This window comes from Crinia signifera, chromosome 7 (assembly GCF_055691185.1).
Source record: "Crinia signifera chromosome 7, ASM5569118v1, whole genome shotgun sequence".
NCBI lineage: Eukaryota > Metazoa > Chordata > Amphibia > Anura > Myobatrachidae > Crinia > Crinia signifera.
The window spans coordinates 51,220,542-51,237,219 of NC_139223.1; the positions used below are offsets into that span (position 1 = coordinate 51,220,542).

A 16,678-nucleotide genomic window follows, 5' to 3' on the forward strand; every position below is an offset into this window, starting at 1 on the left:
TTTGCTTGGTGCCAGTCGCTTTTTTTTTTTGTAAATATTAGGCACCAGATCAGGGAGAAATATATAAAGGTAGATCAAATAACAATTAATGCTTTCAGTTCCTATTTTCTATGTTGCATTCCAAAAGTCGGAGCTGCTGACAAAGCTGTGTGCTATGTGATTGCGCTGGGTGAGGCCGAAGTGGCCTGAACAGGAAGACAGAGTAGCGGAGTTGTGTTTTTTTATGCAGCTTTTGGCAAATATTGGTGGATGTTTTTATTGGTTCATACACACTGGGCGTTTTTGCACAGCATGCATGCTGACCGATGATAGGGAAAATCACTGGGCTGAAAAACACTCAGTGCGTACACACTGGGCACTTTTCCCCCGTTTTGACAAAAAAAATTTTTTTACAGGGTTGAAGGCCTTTTTTTTTTTTTCAAATTTAAATTTTTATTGAATGTCACAAATTCAAATATACAATAAAACATTTCAAGCGTATCTCATGACTTTGAGTTTTCTATTTTTTGGGGATGTGGTACAGAACAAAGATAGGGGTGGGGGAGGGAAGGAAAAAGGGGGGGGGGGTACGGTTACAGTTCCATAGTGTAATAATATAGTGCAGAAGTACAGTGATACAACATATGAGAATGGTCGAAGTTAATAAGTACATTGTTCAATCTTTCATTGCTAGTTCTGATTTATATTCCACCCAAGTCTGCCATAGCCTAGTTGCAGAAGTTGATGGCGTTGAGTTATAGGATGTGCCAGCTGTTTCAAATTCAAAGTGTGATTGTACTGCCTCTTCTATCTCTTTAAGGCTAGGTATGTTAGTTGTCCTCCAGTTGCGGGCCAGGAGACGTTTGGTTGAGGCCAGTATGTGGCCGATGACATATTTATCAGAGTATGAGGCTATGTCTGGGAGGATATGAAACAGTGCAACTTTTGGCTGTGGGTCTATAGTATAATGAAGTATTTTAGAGGTTAATCGGAATATTCTCCTCCAGAGGTCAGCCACTAGAGGACAAGTCCAAAATATGTGGTATATTGATCCCACCCCGCCACAGTTGCGCCAGCAGGATCTTGGGTTCGTAGCGCTTATTTTGTGGAGGAGGGCGGGGGTCATATACAGCCTGTGTATTAGTTTAAAAAATTGTTCTATGTGGGATATACACTTAGACATTTTAAAACACATTTGAAACACGGATTGCCATTCCTCTTCTGACATAGACACACCCATATCTGTTTCCCATTTGACTTGTGAGGGAAATTGAGTATTGTTGAGGTGTGACTAGAGAATTGTACCACCTAGATATTGCCCCTTTATTGTTTGTCTTTTGGAGTAATGCCAATAATGTATTGGGTATTGGCTTCAGGGCCCGGGGGGGTGGGGAGACAGTTTGTAGCCAGTGTCGCACCTGTAAATATTTATAGAACTCCTTCCAGGGTATGGAGTACTTTTCTTGGATTTGGGTGAAGGAAAGTATTGTTCCTGATTCTGTCAAATCTTTCAATGTGATAATATTATTAGCTATCCATAGATCGAGGGACAGGTCTGGGATCAGGCGTGCTAGTCCTCTTAATGACAGGTCTAGTGTGGGTTGTGGCCCTCCCAGCATACGGGTCCTCAATGTGTTCCATGTTTTACATACCGCCTGCACCACTACAGAGGGATGGACAATTTGTTTTACCTCCGATGGAGGTAGCCATAGTAGATCTACGAGGGGAAATTGAGATACTAGACCTCTTTCCACTATGACCCAGGGTTTGGGTTCATCAGTTGTCATCCATGCCCCTATAGTGGCTAGCAGCGAGGCCCTTTGGTACGCTTGGAGGTCTGGATACGCCAGGCCTCCATAGGCTTTGGGTTGAGCCATAGTCTTTTTTGCCAGCCTTGGCTTTTTACCTTTCCATACGTATGCTATAAATAATTTGTCGAATTTTGCGAGTAGGGAGTCCGGTAGCAGTATGGGTATTGTTCTAAATAAATATAACAGTTTTGGAAGCAGCACCATTTTTAGAGCCGCTATTCGACCCATCCATGACACGTGTTGCATCATCCATTCCTGTGTTAATTTTTTAAGATTAGCTAATAGTGGGAGGTAGTTATATGAGAGAATATTTTGGGTCTTTGCCGGGACATGTATGCCCAGGTATTTGATGCTATTATCCTGCCATGCGTATGAGTATTCAGATTTAAGTTGATCTAGTAGGGTGGGGGTGAAGTGAATCGGGAGGGCTTCCGTTTTGGAGCAATTTAATTTATAAAAGGATACTGATGAATATATCTTTAGTACTTTGTGTAGGCTCCGCAAGGAGGTACTGGGGTTTGTAATAGTCAACAGTACATCATCCGCAAATAAGCATATTTTCTGCGAGTGGTCAAACAGTGAGGGGCCTGTTATTGTAGTTGTAGTCCTGATAGTTTCGGCCAGTGGCTCAATTGCTAGGGCGAACATTAGGGGGGATAGGGGGCAGCCCTGTCGTGTGCCATTGGATATAGCAAAGGCAGCTGATAGCATTCCATTTATGAAGACTTTTGCCGATGGGTTCGAGTATAGGGCTAATATTGATGATAGGGCCCTATCTTTAATACCAAATTTAATCAGCACTTCCCGCAAATACCCCCAGTGCAGGCGATCAAACGCCTTCTCCGCATCCAGCGAGAGCAGAAGCAGCGGCTCCGGGGACACGGAGAAGGCATCCAAGACATCAACCAGCCTCCTAGTGTTATCTGATGCTTGGCGGCCGCTCACAAACCCCACCTGGTCATGACCGATGAGGGATGGGAGCAGCGGCGCAAGTCTGTTGGCAATGAGCTTTGCGTATATTTTCACATCAGTGTTTAGAAGTGCAATGGGACGAAAATTGGCAAGACTAGAAGGATTCTTCCCCGGTTTGGGGAATGCGACTATTCGTGCTTCTAACATTTCTGTTGGAAAGGTCCCTTTTGCGGAAGCCTCCTCATATACTTGTTGCATTGGGCGGGATAGTGAGTTTTTGAAGGTTTTGTAGAATTTATTAGTGTAGCCGTCAGGGCCTGGTGCTTTTTCTAGTGGCAGGTCAGATATGGCCTTCTCAATCTCATCAATCGACCAAGGGCTCTCCAGAGTAGCAAGAGCGGTCGGGTCCAGGGAGGGTAGGGAGATATTTTCTAAAAAGGAGGTTATGCCTTCCGTAGTGGGTTGGGGGGTCTCAGGGTCGTCTTTTAAATTATATAGTGAGGAATAATATTCAGCGAAGGCATTCGCAATCTCGGACGGATCCGTAACTTTCGTACCTTTCAGATTTACCACCCCCTTTACTCTCTCCTGTGCTACTTTGCCCCTAAGTTTCCGTGCTAATAGCTTACCGGCTTTATCGCCATGGACATAAAATTTTTGTTTCAATTTAAAGAGGTTTCTGTGCACCTCCTGAAGGGAGAGCACGTTCCATTCTTCCCTAGTTTTAAGTAGATTTTTGTATATTGATTTGTCCGTGGGGGAGAGTTTAAGTTTGGATTCTAGTTCAGCTAAGCGGGTTTCTACATCTTTCATTAATTTATTTTGATTGGTGCGGTGCCTGGCTGCTGCTTGTATTATTGACCCTCTGACCACTGCTTTCAGGGTGCACCAGTAGTTAAAGGTGTTTGTATCAGTTGGATCATTTGTATCTAAAAACAGTTGTAGATTTTTTTGTATAGCCTCCTTAACACTTGGGATGTCTAGGAGGTAGTTGCCAAGGCGCCACTGTCTCGAGCCAGGGTGGTAATGGTTTAAGTCCCACCTAAGTGTCAGAGCAGAGTGGTCGGACCAGGGTATGGGGATTATACTAGCTTTTTTGATCTGCTGGAGTGTCCATTTGTCCGAGAGGGCTAAATCATAGGGTTGAAGGCCTTTTTAGTAGCAGAACGTTATGGAAAGCCATCTACTCCGCCACTCATGTGCTGGTAATACCAGCAGATGAGTGTCATTGACTGCGACTGTTCTAGTTGGATTGCTTTTAAAATATAAGCACACAAGCTCCAATGGTTCATCCGCACTGTGGGCCTGTGGGAGTTGATAGGTGGTCAGTGAGTTTGCAGACGGAGCGATTATCCAGTGGCAGCACATGTGTTAGGATCGTACCACACATGAGTGAGCCCAAATGGAGGAAAGAAATTGCATATGAATGGTAAGTGCGAAGCTACTGGAGGTTGGCGGACAGGAAGCTGGTGTTTGGGTGTGGTAACTGGCTGTTTTCTGGATGTGTAAAAAAAAACGCAGGCATGCCCAGTCATTTTAAAGGGGGGTCTGTGATGTCAGCGCCGGTCTCGATCAGCGTGTCTCTGTCACAGAGCTGTGGAAGGGTCAGAGTTACTCACATTGGCAAAGACTGGGAATATCGTTGTATGGTTTGGGAATTCCGTAAGGATTTGTGTGTGGATAGCGATAATTTCACAATTTATTTGCAGATTTGCACAGGACAGTTTCTCTTTTTGTCTGGGCAGCGGCTATCTACTCGCAGTCATCTGCTACTTTGCAGATCCGCGACCAGGTGTGAATTAGGGCCTGTATCATTTGAATTCATAAGTGAACTTTTTTCAGTATTTTGTGTACTGTAAAGTTAATAATCTTTACTTTCATTCAATAACAGATTGTTGTTCCCACCAATGATAATACTTGCAGTCCCTGTGATTCAGTTGGTCGATTACAGAAGAGTGTCCCAAAGTTCAGCCATCTCTGTCCATTTACAATGTCCTGACACACAATTAACTTGGATACGATAGACATGTATTCATTTTAACAACTATTCAACATGCAGACGTACGTAGCCACTGCAGAGGCCTCCAATGCCTATAGTTTGGAAGGAAAAGGTTAATAACGAAAAAGCATTCTATAGAATAGTTACTTGTAGCGGTTAAGGACTCATAGCATTAAGCAAGTCTGGAATAGAAGAATCTAGGCACAAATATTAACAAAGTGCAATCATGTATGAATATACACAGTATATGTACATGATTAAAAACAGATTAAGAAAATAATTTATCAATAATTCATATTAATATATCTTATAGAGGTGGATTATACTACAATTACTGCAATCGTTCATCAGGCAAATGGTGTCCCATCAGAGGCTTAAAATACCAGAGTTTAGTAATTAAAATCACTTTTGTAACACTGTGCCAATACCTATGCATGCTACCAGGAAAATTCGGCATGGATCACTCCGGTTAAGTAAAACAGTGTATGCTCCAGTTTACAGACTTCTGTATTGTTGTACGCGCTATTCCAACTCCCCAGCGCAGTGTAACAGTATGTATATGTACCCGATGTGAGGGTCTTCGGACCATTATTTTTACTCCTCTACACAAGACCATGGACTCTCCCGTACGTGGCTGTAGTCAACCAACATCTCCGTCTGCCAAAAGTGTTCAGCTGGATACACACTATAAATTATTTGTCCAATCTTTCTGGTTGGAATAGAAATCTGGTAATGTATGGGAGCAGATGACATTCGAGCCATAGCGCCAAAACCTGGTAAAATTGACAAAAAATTTACATTCGGCAAATTGGTTAAATCCATTTAGTTTTAACCAATTTATCCATATGACCATTTTTGACTCTTTTCCATATTTTGTGAGCAAATATAGTTGATTGTCAGTTGCTCCCATACATTTCTGGTCCAAGCAGAAAGATTGGACAGATGATCTTACAGTGTGTATCCAGCATTCATGCCTCCTTGCACGTGTTTCCAGCCAGCACAGCCCCAAGGGACATAAACAACATGGGTCCACCGACAAGTTTCACTCCAGCGCCACATACTTTCTCAGTGTTGCTACTGCCTATAATGATACATTTTTTCATTTTAATTTTTAATATGTGTGTCTAAATTCTTATATACCAGACTTCCTTAATATTACTCTAGCAGAATCCTACAAAAGACAAAATATATATATTTTTTAAGTTTTGTTTTAACATTACATTACTATGTTTCTGTGGGCAGATAACCCTGATAAATAGACATGGGGAGCATTGCAGAAGGCTATCGGTTGTACTACTCAGGAAAGAGGACTCCCTAGGGGGTAATCAGTGTGGGATTCTGACTGTCTGAACGTCCCGACAGTCGGAATCCCGGGCCGTTTTCGGTCAGCTCGGCTGCAACTCTACAGGTGGAATTCAATGTTCTGTCTGTTGAGTGTCGAAAAGTGGGTATGTCGGCGAAAACAGCCCGCACATTGCCGTGAACTCAACAATTCGCGACCGTTTCCGAAAAAACAGATCTGACTTAAAGTCTGATCTGTTCGGTCAATCTCCACCTTCGATGATGTCGGAAACTGCAACATTGCATAAGCGGCGGCCACTATTTCCCCTGTCGGAAAATAGTGCTCTAATTACAGTAAATCAGTATGTACAGTATTCCATCAGTTCCCCCATGATAGGGAAGACCTTTATTGAGTCCTGCAGTTTATATTAAGTCTTTAAACCACAATTAGATAGTTGACCACTTTTATACGTTCCCCTTGTTTGCCGTTATTGCTGAATCTCCATTCGATTTCCGTTCTCCCTTTATGTGTTATGCAGAAGCCACATTTATGTATGGAAGCAATGGTCTTGTTTTCATTTGCATTTTTTCCCTCAATACGCAGTTTTTTATAGCAATAAACAAAAATGTTTGCCTTTCGTTACATATAGTAAATGGGGCTTTTTGTAAAGCAGTGTTAAATAGCCTGTATAATACTATAACACTTGCTGGCAGCAGTTTCTTGCTCTATAAATGTCCCACATTCTTTCCCCTGACCTTTACAGTACGTACTGCAGCGCATAGGAAGATAAAATGCCCTGGTGTAAGCATTATAATCCAGTAGGAAGAAATGGGTGTTTATAATTAAGGTTGCAGGGGGATTTCAGCAGAGTGGAACTTCATTTACTGGAGCTTGTTTTTTTCCCCTTGTTGTACAGAAAATATAAAAGGCTGATAAACTATTTGGGAAGAAGATTGTGGATGATTTTGCTGGTGGTCTATTAGAAGTCTGTTACTTCCTCTTACATCAGATACTTGGGCTACATGATAACGGGCATACTGTACTGTAGAATCATTTTGACAAAGATCTAGACACTACCCAAACTATGGGGGTTATTCAGACCTGTACGCTGCAGTCCAAATTTGATCCCCTTGCCGACGGTGTGGGTTTGCGCATGTTCGAATATGCGCATTTGCAAACCCCCGGAGCCAACACCTTCTGCGAGTTTCACACCCGCCGGGGAATTCGCTCAATGGGCAGGTAGGAGGCGGTCGCTTGGGTCCATGGAAACGCTTGGCGGACACCTGCAAATGCCTGTTTGGGGCGGGCAGCTGACATAACATGACATCAGCGCCCACACCCACTTTGGCCACCCCCGTCCAGGATTATAGGTACATAGAGACTTATGCTGTGTACACACGGATCAACATCGGATGCAGATCGCAAGGGTTTTAACCCTTGCGATCCCGATCCGATCCCGATGCGCGTTCACGTATCGGAAGCCAGAAAGTCTTGGCTGCCTTGTCTATATAGTGCAGATCTGCACTATATAGTCAAGATTGGATGCAAATCGGATGTGCATTAAGATCCTATCCACGATCCTATCTGATCAGATCGTGGATAGAATCTTAAGGCATCTAACGTGTGTACACACCATTAGCTTTATCTTCGATGGGAGGAAAAATCATTCGATGGTGAGCGACCATCAAATTATTTTTTCTCTGTGCGGCTGCATGCGAGCGGATTCGCTGGGGGGGGGGGTGCATTTAGCAAAACCCTGCTCAGAACAGATCGCGGTGCATCGAACATGTACCACGATGTGTGCTGCGCAGTCTGTAGTTAAGCACCTCACTCTGCAAGGAGGCTCCCTCGCCCTGTGTTTATGGGGCATAATAAGCCCAATAAAGCCTACAATAGGTGTCAAATAGCCACATCTCATCCGTTGCTGGTAGAAACACAATCACAGGGAGAAAGGATCTCAGAAATACAGATGTAGCCGCTGTCATCGTGGCTGCAAAGCAACCGCACGTGCACATCCGGCGCGCCTAGTCGCTACTCAACACATTGGGCTGCCGACTAATGCATTCCGAATGGGCATTGGAGAGAGGGGCTACATCTGTACAGTCATGCCAAACAGCACCTCTTGGTGCGCTAGGTCCTATGAGACTTTCACAACAAGCTGTGCCAGGAGACTGGGTGGATTATGGTGCTAAGACTCTGGTATACTCTGTGTGCAACTGAGCCTTTGAGTCTGTACATTAAGTGCTACAATGTAACCGCTGCAGCATTTTTTTCAATACAAGTTCTGTTCTGCTGCGTATACCGTATTTCAGTAGTGAAGCTGCCGAAAGGGGATGTAGGACTCCCATGCAAGAGCGCATCACACCCAGGATAGTAATGAGACTAGCAACACCCTAACAGGGCACTGCACTATTACATTACTGCATTTACAAAGCGGTTTCTTACAGCTTGTATCGCTGAATAAATCAGTGTTAGTTCTAGGTTTGAGAAATGCTTTATTCAAGCATTATGTGGTAAACATAAAAAGTTTGACTATAAGGCCCTTTGTTTTATGCATTTATGACTGGATATTTCATTTGTCTTCAGACAAATAGGCACAGTGCTTTATGCAGAACGGCTGAAGGCGCAGCCGGACAAATGCCGGTCCATGACAGCCTACTATCTATTGCACTGTCCGGGGAACCATTACAATCCGCCTCTGCATTTAGAGTACCCAGAGGCAAGGTTTTGTGCGCTTACTGCAGACAAGTAAAAGAGACTTTACATACTGCACTTATCAGTTCTGCAGTTGTGCTGCAACCTTTATGTACTGTGTATGTATATGTATATGTGTGTGTGTGTGTGTGTGTGTGTGTGTGTGTATATATATATATATATATATATATATATATATATATATATATATGTCTCCCACCACAGAGGCCTATACAGCAGGGGTGGGGAACGTCAGCCGGTCTGAGTGGCCCTCTTACCCTCCCGGCGACTTTGCCGGGAGTCAAGTACAGGGGAATTCTCACGAGAGGTCGGTAGTTCTTGTGAGATTCCTCTTAATCAACAGCAGCCGGAGACTGTCAGTTCTATTCAGGTGCAGCCGCCGGAGCGTGGGACGGCTGCAGCAGGACAATTTGTTAGATACATTTTTTCATATGGCCCCAGAAGGATTTTTTCCCCATACAAATGGCCCTTGGCACAAAAAAGGTTCCCCACCCCTGCTATACAGGCATCCCAGAGGGAGGGATCGCCTTCCAGCGGGACCGCCTTGGGTGACTGGCAGGTCGTACTTCCAATAAGAAGCCGCTGCCAGTCACAGTGAAGACAGTGCAGTCTCCAAATATAACTTACTCCACTGTGGCTGCTAATATACTCCCGTGGTCGGTTTTAAGATTATATGGGTTTAGCATGGTCAGCGGAAAGTCCCTGGGTAACGATTATAAATGTATTGATTAGATCAGTGGTAGCCAACTCCAGTCCTCGAGAGCTACCAACAGTTCACATTTTCCAGACAACCTAGCTGCTGCACAGGTGCACTGATTACTAGCTGAAACATTTTCAAAGATCCACAGGTGGAGCTAATTACTTCACTTGTGATTCTGTGAGGAGATCTGGAAAACATTCACTGTTGGTAGCTCTCGAGGACTGGAGTTGGCTACCCCAGGATTAGATTGTACAAAAATAGAAACATGTGCACAGGATTAGATACTTTATTAGGGTTCATTCCATTTGGGAAAAATTGCAAGACTCACGTTCGGTCAGGTTCCTCTAGATGTGAACTTACTCAACAGAATCCAGAGTTGGAACAGACTGATAGAAGGACTTCTGCAGCCACACAAACCAGGGCAGCACATAACTGAGGACTGTAGTCAGGGTGTCACTATCCTAATTTTGTTCTCTCATGTTTTAGAAGCTGGTCTTGTTAATTATCTCTGCCACCTGTCCTGCAGATGGAGCAGATGAAACATGTGCAGAGAGAGTTAGATTTGGTTATTAACAAGTATTGTTATGGCCATACTTGCCTACCTGACCCTCTCCATGCAGGAGAAATTGCTCTGTTCCTGGACTTCCCTGGTAATGTATGATTGCCAGGACCTGTGGTGAAACACCTTTACCTAGCTCCCCACAGGTGATGGCAATTATACATTACCAGGGAAGGCCAGGAACAGAGGATTTTCTCCCACATGGAGAGGGTCAGGTAGGCAAGTATGGTTATGGCTGGTAGCAGAGATGTAATCGGATACCAGGTATAGGTTCACAATGGTTGCATACCCTCTAACATGACCCATTGCATTCGGTACATAATGCTCTGTTCCTGGACGTCCCTGGTAATGTATGATTGTCATCACCTGTGTTGGAACACCCTTCTCGTCAATTACCTAGTTCCACACAGGTTCTGGCAATTATACATTACCAGGGAAGTCCAGGAGCAGAGCTTTGTGTACTGAATGCAATGGGTCATGTTGGAGGGTATGTGGTTGTGATGTTCCAATCATAGATGGTCCGATACTTGGGTCATTGATGTTTAACCGATGGTAATAAATGATTGATATTTTTTAAATAAAATTGTGTTAGATTAAGCCTAATTATTTAAAAACAAATAAAACCCAACAATTTCCAAGCATTTTTTTTGTTTGTAAGTTAACCCTTTATGATCCATTGCATGTTTTTCCGGTGAATCTCAGTGATGATACTGGTAAAGTAGATGAATGAGGCTCTAAGTGACCGCAAAAAATATGTTTTGGTCATTTTTGTAAACATTCTAAAAACAATCTAATTCAATCAAACGTAATCTATTGTAAGAGTATAGCCCACAGAGAAAAGAAAGATGCACTTAAGGTGCCCATACACGTTACAATTATTGTATACAATATTGTATACAATATCGCATCTCATAGCATATCGGTTTTGCGATGAGATCTAGTACAAAAAGTATGTGCAGCACATACTTTTTGTACTAGATCTCATCTCATCTGATCTCATCGCAAAACCGATATGCTATGAGATGCGATCTTGTATACAATAATTGTAACGTGTATGGGCACCTTTACTCTAATCACAAGTACCTGCGCTCATAGCAGACTCTGCTGCTGAAATCTATGGATTTGGTTATTGTGGTAGCTCAGTGCTGCTGTATATGTGTTGTCCAGAATGATACAGATGCCATAGGTAACAGAACATGCCCGCAACACAGCCAATCCCAAACCATCCCTCTCCCGTTCCTGTTTGCTTCTTTACGTCACATGCAGTAGTATTCCGTCCATCCATTCTGACTCATCGGCAAGTGAAACGCTGAATGTAGCCAGTGCCTTTTAGCGATATCTGTAGCTCTTACAATATTACTGCTAGCGGCTTTATTACACAAGCCTAAGGCCGCGGTATAGAGTCACAAACGTGTCCTTTTATTGGTATTTACATTGGTTGATGTTTCTGGTTAATTCTAAGTACAGTAGGGAAATAACAGGAACGAGGAGAAAATCTTCATCTCCCAAACAAGGAAATTGGTGCCGTTTGCGGAGCTCATCAGCCATCATTACAAAGGCACGGAATGTTCTACTTTACTCTGTGCAATCAGATGCTCATTGTCTCGTTAATCTCCATCCTCTTGTACACTGCTCAGACTGGAGCTTCGCTGGGAAGTTGCAATCCACATTTATACACCTGTATGTTCTAAGAGCCTAAATTAGACCACTTTCCCTTTTACTCAATGGCTAATAAATATATCTGAAATGTCGGTGATTTTCTGCCCATTGTATGGTAAGATTTATTTCCAAGATTCCGGCTGGATGCTCAGTGACATGCACCCCACACATTCTCTGATAATAATAACTAATTCCCATGTCTATGAAGTATTATTTAAGACACTTGAGTTCTATAAATCTGAATGTTTTAGGACTTGATTGGGACACTTGTAAATACAAACAAACAACAAAAATTGTTACGGTATGACGTCAATTCTATGAGAGTGGTTCAGTAAGTACGGGAACGAGACCTCTCGTGTGCAGTGTTCTCCATGTCATTCCAGAGCAGGAAGACCACAGCTTCCCCTAATGGTCATTAGACTGTGCCTCATATCAGTCATTCTGTCCAAACATCAGGTGTAAGATGGCGAGTCTTGCGGAAACATGGTCAAATGCTAAGGATCAGATATCTGTGACTAAGTACTCTTCAGCACCTGACATTCATCGCCAGCATCTCTAGGTATGCTGGCGATGAATGTCATTGAAGCAGGTTTGGGTGGGGAGAACTGTCAGTGGTGGACATGCTTGGCCGGATGGATTGCTGCTCATCGTGTACAGCTGTCCTGCTGTTCTCAAACACAGCGCACCAAACCCAAACCGGTTTCCGTAATGTGGCATTATTACTGTGGGCTTATACACCTCGTCAAATTGGCAGTTCATTTCTAGAATGGCCTAGCAACAAATGCTTTAACTGCTGTGGAACTACAATTCCATGCAAGATAAAATACTTGAATTATAATGATATTCAAATGTTTTCCCTATTGTACTAAACACCTAACAACATTATATTTTAGGCCTCCATACACTACTTCCAGGTATTGCATGCAGCTTTGCCTCCGATACCTCGGCAACTGCCCGCTGAGGTTGCGCTGGGTTCCTTGGAGGCTGGACCGCATGCGATACATCCAATGCAGTTCTTTAGCATACGTTGTATTGTATTTGACCCCCAGCAAGTGCTGCAGGATCCAAAAAATGTTATGCGCAGCACTTGCGATCTCTAGATTCAATGTAACGGAATCGGAGGTTAGGCACACATGATTTGGGCAATTTTCACTCGATTTCTCGGCTTGATCTGTCGCAATTGTGTGAAAAGGGCCCAAATGGTCTAAGTGTATGGCCAGCTTTACTTTGGTTGTCCACGTACCCAGCCCCACCTGTTTTACTCTATGATCAGCCTGTCATTGTTGACCGATGCTTTCGTCATTGTGTTATCACACCGGCATTATGATCTGACTCACGGTCATTACATTTGCAGAGCCTTCCGATGGCCGGATTCTCCATACTTTGGCTCATGCTGCAAGTGAGTCTGATGTGAGTTGGATTTATGAGCACCTTAGATTCTTGTTTAAAAATGCGCTTAGAGACGAATGTAATTGAATGTTCAGCATAGAAGAGGCTAAAGTAGGGGTCAGCAACACAAGTATAAACGTTTTACTTGGTACACAGTTTTTAATCCATTTGGTCATTGCATTTCCTTTGCAGTAAAAACGCATGTTTAGCGCACATTTTTGTGCCAGTGTGTAAAAATAGCCTATGGCACGCCTTCACTATCCTTAAAGAATTGTTAAATAATAGATGTTTAATTGCTCCAAAGAAACTTGGCAAAGGCTAATAGTAATTATTCTGTATCCACTTGTGGAGCAATGTTCTGCAAAGCTGAAGTGCGTGAAGTAAAAGACAGGTTCTGGAAAGAACTCCCAGGTTTTGTGTCTTAGAAAATTGAGGTTACGGCTAGACATCATTATGTGTTGCTGCTGTTCAGCTGACCTGTTGTTATTGAGGAGTTGTGCTGTGAAAGCAGTCGGTAAATCTGACAAAATCCAAACATTATCAATCTGCTCAATTTTATTGTAAAGACCGAGGGGGTGATTTGGGTTTTGTTTGCAAAAGAAAATTTCTTCTTTAATGGACAAAACCATGCTGCACTGCAGGTGAGGCAGATGTAATATGTGCAGATAGTTACATTTAGTTTATGTGCAGAGTAAAAACTGTCTGCTTTTATTTTTACACTGCACCTCACCCAAAAGTAACTCGCTGCACATGTTGCATCTGCCCCACCTGTAGTGCAGCATGGTTTTGCCCATTAGAGAGAGTTTTCTCTTTTGCGAGCCAATTTGAATTAGGCCCTGGGGCAATTCTTTCACAGCTTCTTCTGGTAACCTCATGTAAGGCACGGTTGTGCACCCTTCAGCCCAGTGGTGTGCCTCCTTGTTACCCCATGTAAGGCACGGTTGTGCACCCTTCAGCCCAGTGGTGTGCCTCCTGTTACCCCATGTAAGGCGCAGTCCTGCATCCTCAGCCCAGTGGTGTGCCTCCTGTTACCCCATGTAAGGCGCAGTCCTGCATCCTCAGCCCAGTGGTGTGCCTCCTGTTACCTCATGTAAGGCACAGTCCTGCATCCTCAGCCCAGTGGTGTGCCTCCTGTTACCTCATGTAAGGCACAGTCCTGCATCCTCAGCCCAGTGGTGTGCCTCCTGTTACCCATGTAAGGCCCACTCCTGCACCCGTCAGCCCAGTGGTGTGCCTCCTGTTACCTCATGTAAGGCACAGTCCTGCATCCTCAGCCCAGTGGTGTGCCTCCTGTTACCTCATGTAAGGCACAGTCCTGCATCCTCAGCCCAGTGGTGTGCCTCCTGTTACCCCATGTAAGGCGCAGTCCTGCATCCTCAGCCCAGTGGTGTGCCTCCTGTTACCTCATGTAAGGCACAGTCCTGCATCCTCAGCCCAGTGGTGTGCCTCCTGTTACCCCATGTAAGGTGCAGTCCTGCATCCTTAGCCCAGTGGTGTGCCTCCTTGTTACCCCATGTAAGGCACGGTTGTGCACCCTTCAGCCCAGTGGTGTGCCTCCTGTTACCCCATGTAAGGCACAGTCCTGCATCCTCAGCCCAGTGGTGTGCCTCCTGTTACCCCATGTAAGGCGCAGTCCTGCATCCTCAGCCCAGTGGTGTGCCTCCTGTTACCCCATGTAAGGCGCAGTCCTGCATCCTCAGCCCAGTGGTGTGCCTCCTGTTACCTCATGTAAGGCACAGTCCTGCATCCTCAGCCCAGTGGTGTGCCTCCTGTTACCCCATGTAAGGCGCAGTCCTGCATCCTCAGCCCAGTGGTGTGCCTCCTGTTACCTCATGTAAGGCACAGTCCTGCATCCTCAGCCCAGTGGTGTGCCTCCTGTTACCTCATGTAAGGCACAGTCCTGCATCCTCAGCCCAGTGGTGTGCCTCCTGTTACCCATGTAAGGCACACTCCTGCACCCGTCAGCCCAGTGGTGTGCCTCCTGTTACCCCATGTAAGGTGCAGTCCTGCATCCTTAGCCCAGTGGTGTGCCTTCTGTTACCCCATGTAAGGCACAGTCCTGCACCCTTCAGCCCTGTACCTCCTCTCATGGAATAGAGACCTGCCGTTTCTAGTTACATTTAGGAATTATGTATTAGGAAAAAATGTAAAGAAGAAAATTGGAGCAATGGGAAGGTCCAAAAAGGATCATATCCGGTTTCTCCATTTTAGGTTTGACCCTTCGTCCAGAGCTCACCTCTTCCAGTTTCAACCCTTCCCCAGTCTCTGGCCACTCCTGCCTATTTTAGAAGCCTGTCTATCATTTTAGCATGGATATATATATATATATATATATATATATATATATATATATATATATATATATATATATGTTTTTTTTTTCAGTGTAACTTATGGTATTTTTCTGTTTTGTCTTTTAAGTGAAATAAAATGTATAAATGGTTTGATTTTTTTTTCCTATACATTTAATAGAACAGTCTTCAATTACATATGTTTTTAGCAGTTGATTGCAGTCAGTCTTACATGATCTTGTCTCTCTCTCGCAGAGCTGAAGAAACAGGTGGAGAGTGCAGAACTGAAAAACCAGCGTCTGCGTGAGGTGTTCCAGACCAAGATCCACGAGTTCCGTACAGTGTGCTACATGCTGACTGGATACCGCATTGATATCACTACTGAGAACCAGTACCGGCTAACCTCCATGTATGCCGAACAGAAGGATGATAATTTACTCTTCAAGGTATGTCTCTTCTCCCTCATATATGCCCACAACTTATTTTTATCGTCTGGTTACCTAAACACACATAAGGATCTATAAAGGACCTTTCTTCTCTTTCGTTTTTTTCATGGTTTTGAATCCTTATAGAATTTAAGCTGTCATTCCATGAAAATGTGTCCTTTTCATGAAACGTGTGCTACCATTGTTCATGACAAGCTTTGCATCAAAATGAAAGCATATCGTGTATCACACAAACAACATTTACTTTGCACAAAATAATCAAAACACATGCTCAAAAAATATATTTCACAGGATCTGTTTAGTCAAAAAAAAAGGACCGTTTGTTACCATGTAATGACCCAGTTGTGTTAACTCAATGCTAATGTTAGAAATGAGCACAGCATCCATACATTACTTATGGGCATGGTCAATAAAAGCCCATTATTAATTAGTACATTGTAAATAAATCTTAAATTAACAATGTATAAAGGTTTAATCAGGAACATAACCAGAACTTTGTGGGGCCCCATATCAACATATTGTAGGGGTCCCCGTACCAATGCTTATTAAGACACAACGCTCCGTTATTATTATTTTTATTCCACATAATAGAGAGCTAATTAATGGTTGAAACTATTATAATAGTGCCCTAGTTTATATTATGCCATGGAGAAGTGCCCTATTATAATTTTTTTAAACTGTTGTAGTTCCCTAGTTTACATTATGTCACATTGTAGGACTACCAGCACACATTATACCACACAGTATTTATATATGTTTGTCTACTGTGTGTGTGTGTGTGTATATATATATATATATATATATATAGATATAGATATAGATATCTATAGATATAGATCAGACTTTGCCTTTTGTTTCATTGTCTCAGGTCCTGTGAGTGCCGTTCTCCACTAACCTGTATATATATATGTGTGTGTGTGTGTGTGTGTATATATA

General features: G+C 43.4%; 1 protein-coding gene across 3 annotated transcripts in view; it reads left to right on the top strand.

Annotated features, from left to right (window-relative positions):
• Positions 1-16,678, top strand: part of MAD1L1 (mitotic arrest deficient 1 like 1) — a 618,640-nt gene that overhangs the window by 458,306 nt on the left and 143,656 nt on the right. For 2 of the 3 annotated variants that reach the window (XM_083153057.1, XM_083153061.1), the window contains one exon: positions 15,552-15,742. The exons of the other annotated variant lie outside the window; for it this stretch is intronic. In XM_083153057.1, the coding sequence (XP_083009183.1) occupies positions 15,552-15,742 (191 nt within the window). The remainder of the gene's footprint in view (positions 1-15,551; positions 15,743-16,678) is intronic. 3 annotated transcript variants of the gene reach the window in all.